The sequence below is a fragment of the Onychostoma macrolepis genome, chromosome 13 (genome assembly GCF_012432095.1).
Source record: "Onychostoma macrolepis isolate SWU-2019 chromosome 13, ASM1243209v1, whole genome shotgun sequence".
NCBI lineage: Eukaryota > Metazoa > Chordata > Actinopteri > Cypriniformes > Cyprinidae > Onychostoma > Onychostoma macrolepis.
In genome coordinates, this window is record NC_081167.1 from 31,607,132 (window position 1) to 31,623,553 (window position 16,422).

Sequence of the window (16,422 nt, forward strand, 5' to 3'; positions counted from 1 at the left end):
TTTTGATGCGAGAGACAACAGCAGATGTACTTTTTCACTGGAGGAAGCGTTATTATGGATTATGTTTTTATCAGCTGTTTGGACTCTCATTCTGACGGCACCCATTCACTGCAGAGCATCCATTGCTGAGACACTGATGCAGTGACATATTTCTATAAATCTGATGAAGAAAGAAACTCATCTTTTAGCACATTATTTAAAAAAAGAATCTTGATCAGATTCCTAAAGTTTTTTTTTTTTTTAATTTTCAGGATTAAAACATAACATTGGCAATGGTCCGTGTACCTACGGATAATTCGTGTTTTCGTTTTTTTATTTAAAATGGGAAAACGAATAAATCAGTGTATTAATTTGTTTTAATTGTCAGATTATCATACAGTGGGCATCATTGCACAATAAAACAAATACTAATACTACAGCTATAAATATTATGTATTAGCAGTCATACATCCTTTTTTTCGGCTCCATAAAGATACCGTTTGGATTCCATTTCTACTACAATTTCAGTTTAATCTCTCTATCATTCTTTCATATCAATTCCAAAATCTGCACACAAAATCTGAACTGTAACTATAAAAGTTTTCAGATAAACTTTTCCTGGTCAGAAATTATAAAGAACACTAAGTTTGCTGTGCCTGTTTGTAGATCTGCACAATCTGGCAGAAAAATTTGTTGTTTTTATATTTCAATATGACTACTAATAATTAAATTATAGTTATAACACATTATTTTGACAGTTAATGTTTTGGGTGGTTTTTTTGTTGGAGTGGGCGGGTTTTTGTGAGGTTTTGGGTTCAATCAAGGTCGTTGGATCCGTCTCTGGTGACTTGGAGTGAAATTGGAATAGAGATTTGACTGTATCAGATGATTTTTTGAACGGATTTATTGGATTTATCATTAGACGCTGGTAGTACGTTTTGAGGGAGAAGGGGGAGTAAAGAAAACTGACCTGTTAAAACTTACTAACATCATTAAAGCACAAGTAAAAGTAAAATATGCAAGAGTACTGGGAGATGGAAACTTGCTTATTGGATGTAGCTCTGAGAAACTGATGGAGAAGGCAAAGAGAATGAGCCGTGCGGGGAAAGTTAAAGTAGCAAAAGTGGTAAGAGTTGGAGGGAAAAAGCTGAGAGTTGTAAAGGAATAATGGCAGGAGTTCCTCTTACGGTGGGTATGAAGGAGCTAATAGAGAATGTGAGGATGCGAAATGGATCAGTTAAATCTGCTGAAAGAATGACAAGAGGAATTGACAAAAAGGAAACGGAATCTGTTCTGATTGAATTTGACTGTAAGAACCTCCCTAAAGAGGTATATTTTGGTTATATTAAATATAACATAAGAGAATTCATAACTAAGCCTATGAGATGTTATAACTGCCAGAAATTTGGTCATGTGGCAAGGGGATGTAAAAACAAAGAAGATGTGCTAAATGTGGAGGAGATCATGATTATGAGAAATGTGGAGTGGGTGTTAAACCAAAGTGCTGCCATTGTGGAGGCAATCATAGTGTTGCCTTCTGGGGGATGTGAAGTAATGAAACGTGAGGTGAAAGTACAACGAATTAAAGTGAAAGTAAAACAATTCTTATGCTGATGCTGTCACGGTTCATAGATCCAATGTCTCTCTCTAGTCTCGTGCTTTGTTGTTTACATGTGAGTGGGTGTGTCCGGATTGTTACCGTTGATCAGTATCCAGCTGCTATCACTCTTCGTCACCAGCTGCCACTCATCTCACCTCCTATAAATACTTACCACCTTCTCATCTCCTTTGTCAGATCGTTTTCATGAAGTCTATGTTGTCTGAGCCTGTTTCCGTGCTTCGTGTCCCGTCTTCAGTTCCTGTGTTCCGGTTTCACGTCGTGTTGGATCGTCTATGTGTCTGGTTCCCGTCATCAGAGCACGCTGCACTTCATCCATCACGTCACGTCTGACCATCAAAGTCCCTGTGCCACCGCCTGCATCACCCGGATCTATCTCATTCCATTTTGACTTTCAATAAACAGTTTTACTTGCAAATTGTATCCTCGTTCTTCTTGTAACAGATGCAGGTCAAGAGAAGTGAGGGGAAAAGCAGACTGCTGAATATGATAAAGGCAACATCTGAGATAAGATCTAAAACTGAAAGGATTCAGATCATAGCTAAAGCGGCAGTGCATCATTTGGAGCTAGTAGGATTAAAGTGGGAAGAAGTACGAGATGAGCTTAATGTGCAGTCAAGTCAAGATCCAACATGGGTGGGTTGATAATATTAATTATGTTAATCCTTCAATGAAATGTGAGAAGTTTAATTGCAAATGGACAAGATTTTAAGCAATTTATAGCTAGTAGAGAGGAAAAAACAGAAGTAGTATGTGTCCAAGAAACTTGGCTAAAGCCTAATTTGGATTTTGTTTTAAGTGGATATATAACAATTAGACAAGATAGGAAAGAGGATGGAGGGTGTGTTACATTTGTTAAGCAGGGAATTCCTTATAGAATTATAAGCATGGGAAGTGAGCAAGAATATGTGGGAATAGAGATTTGGGGAGGAAAAATAAAATTATCAGTCATAAATTACTATAATTCATGTAAAAAGCTTGAATTGAACAAACTTATAGAAATAGGGGGACAGGATGAGAACAGTATTGTATGGTGTGGGGATTTTAATGCACACAGCACATTGTGGGGATGTGGAAAAACTGATAATAATGGTTTAGTGTTAGCAGAGTTATTGGAAGAAAGAGAATTAGTGTCTAAATGATGGAAATAAGACACAGATTGATATTAGGACAGGTAAGGAATCAGTACCATGGTGGAATGATAATTGTAAAACAGCAGTAAAAAACAGAAATAAAGCTTTCAAGTTATTGAAAAGAACTCATAATTTCCAGCATATGATACAGTATAAACATGCTCAGGCAGTTGTAAGAAGAACAATTAGGCGAGCAAAGCGGATATATTGGAGGGAATTTTGTAGTTTAATTGGAAGTACTACTCAGATAAGAGAAGTTTGGGGGATGATTAAAAAGATCAGTGGGGATGTAAGGGAGTGGAGTTATCCTGTGTTAAGTGATGGAGATAAAGATGCAGTTACTAACAAAGAAAAAGCAGAGATGTTGGTGGATGAATTTGTTAGTATTCACAGATCAAACAATGTGTCAGTGGAGGGAAGGAAAGGTAGAGAGAGCACCAAATCTAAGAACATGGAAGCTTTAAAAAAGAAGAAGTCTTTGAGGATGATCTAAATGTCCCTTTTACAGTTTTTCTCGATTGCTAACACACTATAACTGATTCATTTGGCCCATTTTTCCAAACCATACATACAGTTCTCAAAACAAAGACATGTTTCTCAAAAGGAGGTTTTTGTAACAGTGTTTTGAATTGATCTCACTAGTGTTCTCTAGACAGGAACGTAGTCTGAGTATTTGACAGCTTTGTGTGTCATCTGAGGCCAAAATTTGAGTCTGACAAAAGAGAATATGTTTTTGACTAAACTATTTGATTTTGACCTGAAAGTTTGAAGTTTGCACAAGTTAGTGTGTAATTTTGAGATTGTGTTTATAGTTGTGAGAAAATGGTGAATTGTTTCATGAATTGTGTGTTAGCAATCGAGAAAAACTGTAATATGGGAGAAGTAGAAAGAGCATTAGTTAAAACTAGGAAAACGGCAACAGGAAAAGATTAAATAAGCTATATCATGTTAAAACATTTAAGTACAGAAAGTAAGGAAAAATTGCTGTTATTTAATAAAATATGGGAAGAAGGGAAATTCCTGAGAGTTGGAAAGAAGCAATAATTATCCTGATAAGGAAGCCAGGAAAAGATGCTAGTAAGCCGTCAAATTATAGACCTATACCATTAACATTGCATATTTGCAAATTGATGGAAAGAATGGTTAATGAGAGATTAATGTATTTTTTGGAAAAAAAAAGTGTTTGATAACGGAATTTCAGAGTGGTTTTAGGAGAGGAAGGGGCACGATGGATGCAGTGTTGTGTTTAGAGGACGATGTAAGAAAAGCTCAAATTAATAAAGAATCTGTGATAGCAGTATTTTTGACGTTGAGAAGGCATATGATATGTTATGGAGAGAGGGGTTAATGATTAAACTACACAAAATGGGAGTAAGAGGTAAAGTTTTTAATTGGATTTTAGATTTCCTAAAAGGAACGTCGATTCATGTTAAAATAGGAACAGATATTTCAAATAAGCATAAGGTAGAAAATGAAACACCACAAGGCAGTGTTATAAGCCCTACACTTTTTTCCGTTATGATAAATTATATATTTAATAATGTTTCGAATGGCATGAATAGATCTTTGTTTGCAGATGATGGGGCGCTTTGGAAACGTGGGAAAAATGTGGAATATGTAGTTAAGAAAATACATGAAGGAATACATCAGGTTGAGATGTGGGGAATGAAATGGGGTTTTAAGTTTTCTGCTGAAAAATCAAAAGTGATGGTTTTCTCTGGAAAGAAAAATAAAGATATTAAACTGAAATTGTGTAGGAATAATTTGGAAAGAGTTAAGAGTTTTTTTGGGGGTGTGGTTTGATTCACGAATAATATGGAGATCACACATTAAACAAGTAGAGGATAAATGTAAAAAAGTATTAAACATTATGAGGTGTCTTGCAGGAGTGGAGTGGGCAGCAGATTTTAAGTCATTAAAAATATATATATATATATATATATATATATTTCCCTAATAAGATCTAGGTTGGATTATGGGAGTCAGGCATTTGGATCAGCAGCAGAATCAGTATTAGTGAAGCTGGACAATCTTCAGGCACAGGCGTTGAGATTATGTCTCGGAGCCATGAGAACATCACCAGTCTGCTCACTGCAGGTAGAGACAGGTGAAATGCCTTTGAGCCTAAGACGGAAGCAGCTGCTAGTAAATTACTGGATTAGTTTGAGGGGACAGATAGATAGTCACCCAACCAAAAGAGTTTTACAAGACAATTGGGAAAAGGGAAAGGGAAAAAAATGTAGTTTTGGTTGGACAGGAGATGATGCTGCACGTGACCTGGGAGTACATGGAAAGGAGTTTTGTAAAACTGTAGTATGGCCCAGTGTCCCTATGTGGAAGTTTGAGTCTCCAATAGTGGATTTGGACCAAGACCAAAATAATAAACAATCAAGTTGATTTGGTGAGTGAATGTAATAGACATGTGAACCAAAAATACATTAATTTTAAGCAAGTTTTTACAAATGGATCAAGTAACAGGAGTTACAGGTGCTGCAACTGTAGTTCCCAGCCAGAAGAGTGAGATGAGCAGGAGAACATCAGATCACTTAAGTGTATATGCTGTTGAGCTGTTTGCCATTTTGATGGCGTTAGAATGGATAGAATGCACTAAAGCAAACAGAGCTTTAATTTGCAGCGACTCTGTCTCTGTACTGCAGAGTCTCAAGACTGGTATGGTTAAGAATCATCAGGAGCTTTTATATGATGTTATGTCTATCTATTGAAGAATAAAGAATAAAGGTGATGAAGTTATATTTATGTGGGTCCAGGCACATATGGGTATTATAGAAAATGAAAAGGTAGACAAAATAGCTAAGAAAGCACTGCAAAAAGAGAGTATAGAAGCAGTCAGCAGCCTTTCAAGATCAGAAGGAAAGAGTATAGTGTGGGAAAAATTATTAAAGAATGGCAACAAAGGTGGGACCAAGAACTGAAAAGAAGACATTTTTAAAAGAGTTATAAAAAGAGTTGGCACTGTGGAAAATAAGGGAGGAAATAGGAGAGAAGAGACTATTATGACCAGATTAAGAATAGGGCATAATAAATTAAATAGCACTCTTCATATTATGGGGAAACATCCAACTGGGTTTTGTGACCAATGCCAAATACCTGAGACTATAGAACATGTGCTTATTAATTGTTCAAAATATGAATTACAGAGGATATGATAAAAGACATGGAAAAAGTAGGTCTAACAGGACGGGGAGTAAAGAATATAATGGACTGCAGCAGGAGTGAACAAGGAATGAAATATTTGATTTGTTTTCTGACTAAAACAAGACTATGACAAGAATATGATGACGAAAGTATATGGGAACTCTCAGGATCTCAGGATCGTTCAGCTGAATGATTAGTTTGAGTAAGTGTTGGAGATCTCACTCTTCTGTCTTCAGCTTCCTTACTTAAGTACACTTTTTAAGTATCTGTACTTTACTTGAGTATTATTTTTCTGGAAAATTATGACTTTAACTTCACTACATTTGAAAGACAAATATCGTACTTTTCACTCCATACATTTCTATCAAGATCCTCGAAGTAGAAAGTAACTGTGTTGTATTTGTCAGTTTAATTTACCGCGTGAGTTCATATCACTCTATTTAGATGAGATAGTAACAATCAATATACACGAAACTTGATTTAGACCGACTGGAAATAACACACAGCTCTTCATTAAAAGAGAGGGTTGTCATCATAAGAGTTATTTGTTCATAAATTGGAGACTGAAATTGTCCAAAAAGGCCCAGCTCAATAGTGTCATGTTCGTAAACTGAACTACATGGTGGATCAGTACATAGTATAACAGTTTTCATGATTTAATAGATTAAAAAGATTCACACTGAGTTCGGTGTAATACACTATCATGTGTTTTCTGTGTGAGTTAAACAAGTAAAGAGTGCTGCTGCAGAAATCTACTTTTGTTCTGTATTGTACTGTACATGTATTTAGGTAAGAATTGTCATTCACATAGATTGTCTATCCTAGCTTTTAATTGTTATATTGGTTTTACATTTAGTCAGGCCTGGATGAAAACCTGCTTAAAGAGAGAGAGATTAACTGGAAGATAAAGCCTGATGCTGATGTACGGTCGGCTAAATGAAGAATTGTAAAACTGAAAAAGCTCAGATGACGCTGAAAAGACTGTCAGCTCAGCTTCAGTAAGTATGCTCTTTTTGCCAATTTTTTTATATATATATAAAAAAAGGAAAACCGAAACAAAGACTGGACAGCATTTAATGCAGCAACTAATTAAACACAAGTCCACAAGAAAACAGGCGAAAAATAGTAGGATAAATACTATAAAACCGTCAATTCCAGATTTTCAAAACACAATACCACAAAAGACAATGAATGTTTATGCTGCTTATGTATTTTTTCAAGGCTCCTGTAAATGAATCAGTTCAAGAAATGCAAAGAAGAATAGAAGAAAACAACGGCTCAGAGAGGAACTTGAAAACTGTAAGAGACAAATTACTGGACTGAGATCTCGAGTCACGTCTTTCAGGTATTTATATTTATATTTTATCTAAACAAAAACCTCACAAAATGAGGACTATTATAAAGCAGTTACAGTAAAATGTAAAATGACTTTGATCTGTCAATACAGTCAGGTTGATCATGTTAAATAAGCAGTTCATTTAGATGTTACCACATACAGTTCTCCAGTGAAGTGCAGACATGATGCAAGTGTTGTAAATGGCAGCTTCATTGATTACACTCTGTAGCCTATCATTTTAAACATAGTCTGAAGTCTCTAGTATATATATAAAGATATTAATAGAAAAATTCCAAAGCACCTTTTATATTTCTCTAAATTGTTTATATAAATAATTAGTTAAAATCTTGTTTCAGAGATTCCTGGATTCTCAATGAGCTGAGAAGGCTAAGGACAGAGGCACCACCTCAAACTGAAAGTGAGGTAAATAGAAAATTGTAATTAGAAAAAATGTTAAATTTCAATCCTCAAATGTGATTGGCCCGTTGGTGGTCCAAGACATGTCACTGTTTGTATTACTCTGTGTTCACTATATTCCAGATCATGTATGTGGTGCACAGTAGAAGCAGGTCGGGGAATGGATTGATCTGAATTGAGGAGCATATTTCTTGAAAGCCCTCAATGCTCCTATTTAGTGAGTAGGGAGCAGAAAAAGAAAACCTAGAGTGGAGTATATGTGTTGCTCACATACTAAACACACTCTTTGTCACACACACAGTTTCATAATGAACTGAAAACATTTGTACACTTCTCATGATAACATAACAGTTCTCTACTATTGTGTTTTGCACAGTTGCTTTTGCAAAACATCTGTCAAACAAACTAAAATCGAAATGTGTTATTGTTCAGTGCCATTGTCAAACTGCAAAATGAAAGTAGCTGCGTGTAATCAAGGATTTCTTTGATGCTCGCAAATATACCAGAATTAATGATCTGTGGAACTATTGGTGGAAATTAAGTTATTGGTGCAATAACAATGTTTGAATTTTCCTTCTTATGGCCAATAATATATCATCTGCTGATATGTCATGCATCTCTACTCACTATTAATTACACTTTTAATGTACTGTTGTAAAAGAGCAATATCAAAATTGCAGTCATGTTGTTGTTTTATCATTGTTCCTATGGACACATGATAGCTGTGCTCATATTCAGAACAACAGCAAAACAGTACAACATGGTTTTGGCTTTGGTCTAATAATTTATAGACTAACTTTCCTGGAATTTGTTTTCAGTGCTCCCACAAAGGAATGTAGTCTTGCGCTCGCTACTAGACCTGATGAGCAGGGATTCACCTTTGAGGAGACGGCTGTGCAATCTTTGCCATGGATTCCAGACCTTCAGACGTCAGTCTGAAGCTCTGGCTACGCGAGACAATGCTTTCCCTGAAGTGGACACAAGATTCCTGAGAGAGGCTGCTCACAACAAATTATCAAATGAGCGAAAGCTTAATTGAGAGATGTTAATGTTTGAATACTGTGAATTTGCATTTTCATGTTTTGTTTAATTGTGCCTGATATTGTTTTATTGTGTCATATACCCTAGTTTGTAGTGTACACAGATGATGTTGTTACACATGGTGAATAAATGTTGAAATGTAATATGGCAGATGTAGTATGGTGTCACATTTTTGTATTTGTAACATTGTTAAGATTATGACAAGTATGCTAGTAATACCAAAGGTTTATGACAGAAAAACTATGGTTTTCTTGCAGGAATATCATAGCAAATTACGTGTTACCATAAAAAAACCCTGCAAATTTATTACAGGATTACCACAAAAATATAACAAAAGGACCACAGGACTATTACAGGAAAGCCAGGTATTACTGCAGAAATATGACAGTAGGAATATCACAGATATATTACATACAGTTCAACAAAAATGCTGTGGTAAAGTGTCCCAAAAAACAACACAATAATGTTATCTACGTTATATTTCATCTGCAGCAACACTGTGAACTTTTATAATGATATGTTTGGTTATTTACTTTTGGGGGTAAAAGGCCCCTCTTGCCACCTCATACATTTATAAGATTTTTAAACAAAATAAACAACTTGAATGATTTATTTTCACACAAAATCTGTTGCTCCATTAATGTTTAATGCAATATATTTGTTTCTGCAATTATAAATTTTACACGCAGTGAATAGCACATTTTTTTCTTAAGGTGGGCCTTTAGCCCCGTTGTATCCTACATACTTTTAGGGCATAGTATAAGTACGCGAATTGGGACGCAGCACATATGATCGAGGGTCAATGTTTTTTGTTTTGTTTTTGTTTTTCTTTTTTTTAATAATCGAGGGTCAGTGTCGCGCGCAATGGAGAATGCGTGTGACGTCACTGGCAGAGGACGCGCAGGTGAGTCGCTGCAGGTGACTTCCACTTTCACTTTCTCCTGAAGGACTCGTGTTCTTTGATATGTGTTTGATGTCTTTGTTTTTAATTGAATGAAGTGGTTTCGTTGCTGTTTCGTGTTGTCTGTGGTTGTGTAACATAAGACTAAGATTGTGTATTTGAGTGAAGTCTCAGGATCGTTCAGCTGAATGATTAGTTTGAGTAAGTGTTGGAGATCTCACTCTTCATCATGAATCAAACACAAACACCCCGAGATCAAGAGCTTTCTCCAGGATGCAGGTACTTTACATACACACTATATTAACCAGAAAAACACAGAAAGAGACATCAGAAAATTAATTTATTGCTATTTCGATCTTATTAGAACACAAATAATACAAATTCGTGATTTTTATGTATTTTTTTTAAACATGACTTTTATTTTTTATTGTAATGTTTGTATCCTCGTCGCCTCTTTGCGAGTATAAACTGACTGAAAACAGAAAGCTTGTTTGGCAACGTGTTACAGCAGTTTAGCTACATTTTTTAAAACATTTGCTGTCATATCATGTTGAAACAATTTTGTGTATTTATGAATATATTAGCCTACTGTATCATATTTTATACACAAATTTCTAGGGCCTTGGTTTGCTGATAAACCTGTTGTATCTACTTCATGCTCTCTGATTGATAGTTCATGCATTATTTTATCAAGTAAAGTATTTTTGTTGTGAAATCTTTGTTGTTCATGTATATTGTGTAACTTCTATTGTTAGTAATAATTCAAGATGACTCTCAATAATCACTGAATTGCATATATGAGCTATAAAACCTGATGTATGAAATGCGATACTAAACAAAAACACAAGCTATATATTTTGTATATTTTGTATATAAGTTTGCATATGTTTTTGTTGAGAATCTCATTTCATAGATACATATACATATGTACAGTAGTCAACATTTGAAGTGGATCAAAAAAGTTTATCAAAGACAAGAATGCATTTTGGTTTTCAACTTTGATGAAAGGTTGTGATCCACTTCAAATGTTGAGTACTGTATACGTGTGTGTGTGTGTGTGTGTGTATACACATGCCTGAAAAATAATCCATGTATTGTTGAGCTAAAACTAAAATCAGTATTGCTAACTAAATGAATAATGAATAAACGATTGACAATAAATGATCATTTAAGTGTTTGAAGCATTGAACTGATTTTCTGAAATGGGCTACAGAGTCTAAAGCAGGGCGTCAAACTCAGTTCCTCGAGGAGCACATCGCTGCAGAGTTTAGCTCCTAATTAAACACACCTGATCCAGCTAAACAGGTTCTTCAGGCTCATCTGAAAACTAGATGTTATGTGTGTTACGCTGCGTTCAACTCCTGGGAAGTTCATACTTGCGAGTTGAGAAGTCATAATTACGATGTCAAGTCACTTTGGTCGGACCAAGATAGTGATTTAACTTTTCTAAATAAAATTCAATTATTTTTTAACTCTACATCTACAAAATGATGAATAATGTGCATCGTGTTTTTGCTTGTTACTGTTTTAAAACAATTTATGAAGGTGATGTAAATGAATCATTACATATTCTATAGTAATTGTACAATAATATAATATTTTATATATGTTATATATGTAACTTATACTTTTATTTTACATTACAAAAAAATATATATATATATATTCCTTTCAACAAATTTACTGTTAATAGAGACACTGTATATCTATAGTCTTTAGCTGCGTCCATTGCATCCGACATGTTTTCTTACTGATAAGCCCCCAACTCAGAAACTCAAGGCTTAAAGAAAATTGAGTTTCCCACTCGTCATAATGACTTTGTGGCGTTCATGTGTGTTCAACTCGTAAAGATGATCTATCCGACATGACTTGAATGCACCATTAGAGCAGGATTGAAACTAAACTCTGCAGAGCTGTGGTCCTCCAGAAACTGAGTTTGACGCCCCTGGACTAAAGTCTTTAGACCACAGAGTCTATATGTAAAACATATCTTGATTTATAGCCCTAAAAGTGTGACGAAGCCCTGAGATACAAACATGTACAGGCAGAAAAAAAATTATTCATATCAACATAAACATAATAAGCTAACACTTAACAACCTTTTAAGCATGTAAGTCCCCTGCAAAAATTGGAAATATGTGAAAAACTTTTATATGAGGAAGAGTGATGTTTTTAAATGCTGCCTGTGAGCGAAACAAAGAATGAACAAAGTCACCAGATCTAAATGTTCACAAAAAAAAAAAACACATTTTCAAGGTTTTTTTTTTTTTTAAGTTAAGAATGAGAATTTTATTTAAAACAATAAGACCATAGAACCTCCTTCTGAAGGGTTTTTTAAAGATAATTATATATATATATATATATCATATGTTTTTTCCTTTATTAAAATGAATTTCATCATTAAATCTGTTCAGTAGAAAAGATCAGAGCCAGAGCTGTATAATATTGATATTGTGTTTTTGTTCTAGATTATGTATTCATGTTATTATGGTATTTGTATTAGTTATTATGGCAGATAGACTATAAAAGTCTATGTATTCTGTATCAATATAGTAAAGATGAATTTGATTTAGTTTAAAATCAAAGGTTTATATCAATACAGTAATTGAAAGGATTGTTTGTTATAGTTCAGTTGATCAGAAGAAATCAGAAGCAGAGTCCAGCTGTGTGTTTATGAAGAGAGACGAGTCTATAGGTCATCCACAACATCTCAGGTGCAATATTTCATTAACAGACAAAATTGAAATATTGGTTTGTTTTATCATGTGATTATTTCATTATTTCATCTGATATTTTAACATTTGCTCTCACACTCTCTGTTATAGTTCAGTTCATCAGAAGAAATCAGAAGCAGAGCCCAGCTGTGTGTCTATGAGGAGTGATGCTTCTTTGCCTCTTCCACTTCATTTTAAGAGTGATGACACTAGGTTTAACCTCAAGTATTACATTTATTTTTATTTTTTTTGTAAAAGATATGATCATAGTAAGATATTTTTAAATTAAACTGTCATAATTATACAGCACTATAATAAATAAATATGAGCAGAAGTCGAAATGCAGTAAATGTAATGAAAACAAGCAGATATAGAGCACAGAGTAGAATTATTTATTTACATTTATTTAAATAGTATTTAATTTTTACAGCTGTGACCTTGAGCAGGTGCATTTTTAATAAAGTCACAACTGTTATTAAGTCAACTGGAAAAATGTCAACGATGTCAGAGTGTTTGATTCTTGATTCAAGGTCAATCCTGCAACACAGATCAGTAACAAAACCCGTCTGTAAGAAATATGACCAGCCTATGAATCAACCACAAGACAGCACGTATCCTGGTGTAAGGTAAACATTACTCATTTACATCATTAATAACTGACACATTTCATAAACCCTATGATATGTTCAGTGTCTCATAACAAAAAAAGACATTTTGCTCTGTACATTTACCTCTGTAGCTCATGTAATAATGTGGTATTTTAATTTTCCAGCCATGAAGTCCTCAACACGTTCAGATCAAATCTGCTGAAGAAGTTTGAGCGTCTGTATGAGGGAACAGCGACGCAGGGAAACCCAACACTCCTGAATGAGATCTACACAGAGCTCTACATCACAGAGAGTGAGAGTGGAGAGATCAGTAATGAGCATGAGGTGAGACAGATTGAGACACAATCCAGTAGAGCAGCAACAGAGGACACAGCCATCAAATGCAATCACATCTTTACACCTTTACCTGGACAAGACAAAGCCATCAGAACTGTGCTGACAAAGGGAGTCGCTGGCATTGGAAAAACAGTCTCTGTGCAGAAGTTCATCCTGGACTGGGCTGAAGGGAAAGAGAATCAGGACGTCCAGCTCATATTTCCACTGCCTTTCAGAGAAATCAACCTGATGAAGGACAAAACACTCAGTCTTTCAAATCTTCTCCATATCTTTTTCCCTGAAACTAAAGAAATGGAAATATCCAGTGATGAATATAAAGTGTTGTTCATCTTTGATGGTCTGGATGAGTGTCGTCTCCCCTTATATTTTCAAAGAAATGAGACTCTACGGGATGCAAACAAAGAGACTTCAGTGGATGTGCTGCTGATGAACCTGATTGAGGGGAATCTGCTTCCCTCTGCTCTCATCTGGATCACCTCCAGACCAGCAGCAGCTGATCTCGTCCCCTCTGAGTGTGTCCATCGAGTGACAGAGGTACGAGGCTTCAATGATCCACAGAAGCAGGAATACTTCAGGAAGAGAATCAGTGATCAGAGTCTGGCCGAAACAATCATCTCACACCTGAAGTCATCAAGGAGCCTCTACATCATGTGCCACATCCCAGTGTTCTGCTGGATCTCAGCCGCTGTTCTGGAGAAGATGTTGAGTCCAGCAGAGAGTGGAGAGGTTCCCAAGACTCTCACTCAAATGTACACACGCTTCCTGATCCTTCAGACCAACATCAAACGTTGAGAAGAGTGTGTCATTGTTCTCTACAGGTTGTATAATTGTGGCGTCACAGATGAAGGTTGTGCTGCTCTGGCTTCAGCTCTGAGATCAAACCCCTCACACCTGAGAGAACTGAATCTGTCTGGGAATAAACTAAGAGATTCAGTGAAGCTGCTTTCTGATGTACTACAGGATCCTCACTGTAAACTGGAGAAACTGAGGTAAGATCATATATGACTCTCACAATAAGCACGTTTAAAGTAAATATGAAGTGTTCAGCCTCAGCTTTTTAGTATTAAATAAACAGCATTGCAAAAGTCATTGGTTCTGATGTTCACTGTAGTTTATATGTAGATGATATCTGCATTTGTTACAGAAGCAAGTACATGAATATCATCAAGCGAAAAATCCAACTGAAGATAAACAAAATACAATCTTGGTCAACACAGAACGATTTCAAGTTCTCACAAACAGAAACTGTCTGTATGCATTTCTGTCAACTTCAGTCGTTGCACAATGAACTAGAGACACATCCGTCTTTATTGCCTCCAATACTGATTCTGACACCTGGGCTTCAGTATTATCTGATACAGATCCCGATCCGATACCAGTGCAGTGTTTTTATATAGTGGAAAAACATTATTTAGTGAGGAACAAATAAATGTGTTGCACTAAATCTGGTCAAATGTTACACGTTGCTGTCTGTATTATCAAATCCATTTATGAAAACTATATATCTATAAATATATATATATATACTATAAAATGAAAAGACATTTTCTTTTAAACCTACAGTGCATTTTTTTAAATAAGGCAACAGCATATGATGGATAGGACAAAACAGATACAGTGCGGCACAAATGGATTACAGTATGCACATGCGGTGCGCAGAATAATGCACTATAAACAACACGGAGTCACAGCACACAGTGTTTCACATTAAAAAGTTCAAAGCACAAAGGGAAGAGATACTGATGTGTTGTGTATTATATCTGTGCAACAGTTTATTTTCTTTTAACAGATTTAAATTTCAGTTACTGTGCACCTTAAAAACAATTTATAGTCTTTTGTTCTAACAGACACCTGGTAGCAAGTAACATGATTTAGAAACGACAGTAAACTCCAGCGAGATGAAGTCATTTCATGCAAAACCATAGACATTTATCTACAAATCAAGTATAATAATGGGAACACTGAATGATCTTGGACAGTTTCATCGTCTTGACTGTAGTAACCGGATGTATTTTATTATGCTTTATAATGTTTTTGTGCAGCTTAACAGTAACACAGAATAGTATACGCACAATAATAGATTTGGATCGGCCCTGTTTGACTGATGCCTGATCCGGCAGATAATGGCAGTATCTGAGCCGAGACCCAGTATGAGATCAGATCAGCGCTTCGCTAGAATGAACCACAGCTGTTTATGGATGGAGCCCCATTAAAGTTATAAAAGAGACCAGGTTTCTTGGTATCACCTTCGACAGCAAACTGTCTTTCATTCCTCACATTAAATAAAAAAATAAATGTTTTAAAACCATGAATTTTTAAGGTTTTATCTAAAACTAAATGGGAGCAGACAGTCCAACTCTTATGGATTTGTACAGAAATTTGATCTGCTTAAAGCTGGACTATGGAAGTTTTATTTATGGATCAGCCAGGAAATTATATCACAGACTTAAATCATTGTAAAATGTTCATATCTCTGTGTGTGGAACTGATAATCACTCTTTCACAATCAACACAATACAGACTAATTCATTGTAAAGAAAAATAAAATAAAAAGTAAAAAATATGTGTATATTAATAATCTATGACAAAAATATATTATAAACTGGGTTAGTGAATAATTCACCAGCAAAAGTTATTCTAGACATATTCACAGACTTGAATATTTTTGCATTATGAGCGAGTTTCTAGAATTATGAACAGACATTACAAATCCCATCCATGTGTCCCATATTATTAAATCAAAGTCATGTAAACAGTTTAAAAAGGTTATCACAAAAACACATGTTGCACACTTTTAAAGCAGAGTACACATCTAATTCATAAATCTTAAAACAATGATTGGTTTCATGGAAACAGTGACAGTTTCAAACCATATTTTTGAGACTGTGTCTGGTACACTGCAGTTTTAAGGACAAAATACTCAGCAATGTTGTTAACTGATGAATTTGTCTCAGGGTTTGTCCTTAACCATATTTAAAACACCAGATAGACCTGTAAACAATGTTAAAACATTAATAGATTTTCACCACAGGGGTCTTTAAATACTGTATGTTAAATTTAGATGTTTTATGATCATGTTTTGTGTTCTGTGACATTTTAGACCTCAGTCCAATGATCCATCATACATTGATTTGTGCTTTAAGTTTGTACTTTATCTTCAATAATGGATTCACAGCTAAACTG

At 35.1% G+C, this 16,422-nt stretch overlaps 1 protein-coding gene across 3 annotated transcripts; it reads left to right on the plus strand.

The window, feature by feature from the left end:
- Positions 1–9,632: 9,632 nt before the first annotated feature.
- On the plus strand, positions 9,633–14,044 carry LOC131551977 (NLR family CARD domain-containing protein 3-like). 3 transcript variants are annotated; one of them, XM_058795272.1, is made up of 5 exons: positions 9,633–9,860; positions 12,209–12,295; positions 12,407–12,520; positions 12,826–12,921; positions 13,068–14,044. In XM_058795272.1, exons 1-5 carry the CDS (start codon positions 9,811–9,813, stop codon positions 14,029–14,031), a joined length of 1,311 nt encoding a protein of 436 aa, XP_058651255.1. In that variant the 5' UTR covers positions 9,633–9,810; the 3' UTR covers positions 14,032–14,044. The 3 variants fall into 3 exon arrangements, with proteins under 3 accessions (XP_058651255.1, XP_058651257.1, XP_058651258.1); XM_058795274.1 differs by having other exon boundaries at positions 12,407–12,508; XM_058795275.1 differs by lacking the exon at positions 12,209–12,295.
- The last annotated feature ends 2,378 nt before the right edge of the window (positions 14,045–16,422 follow it).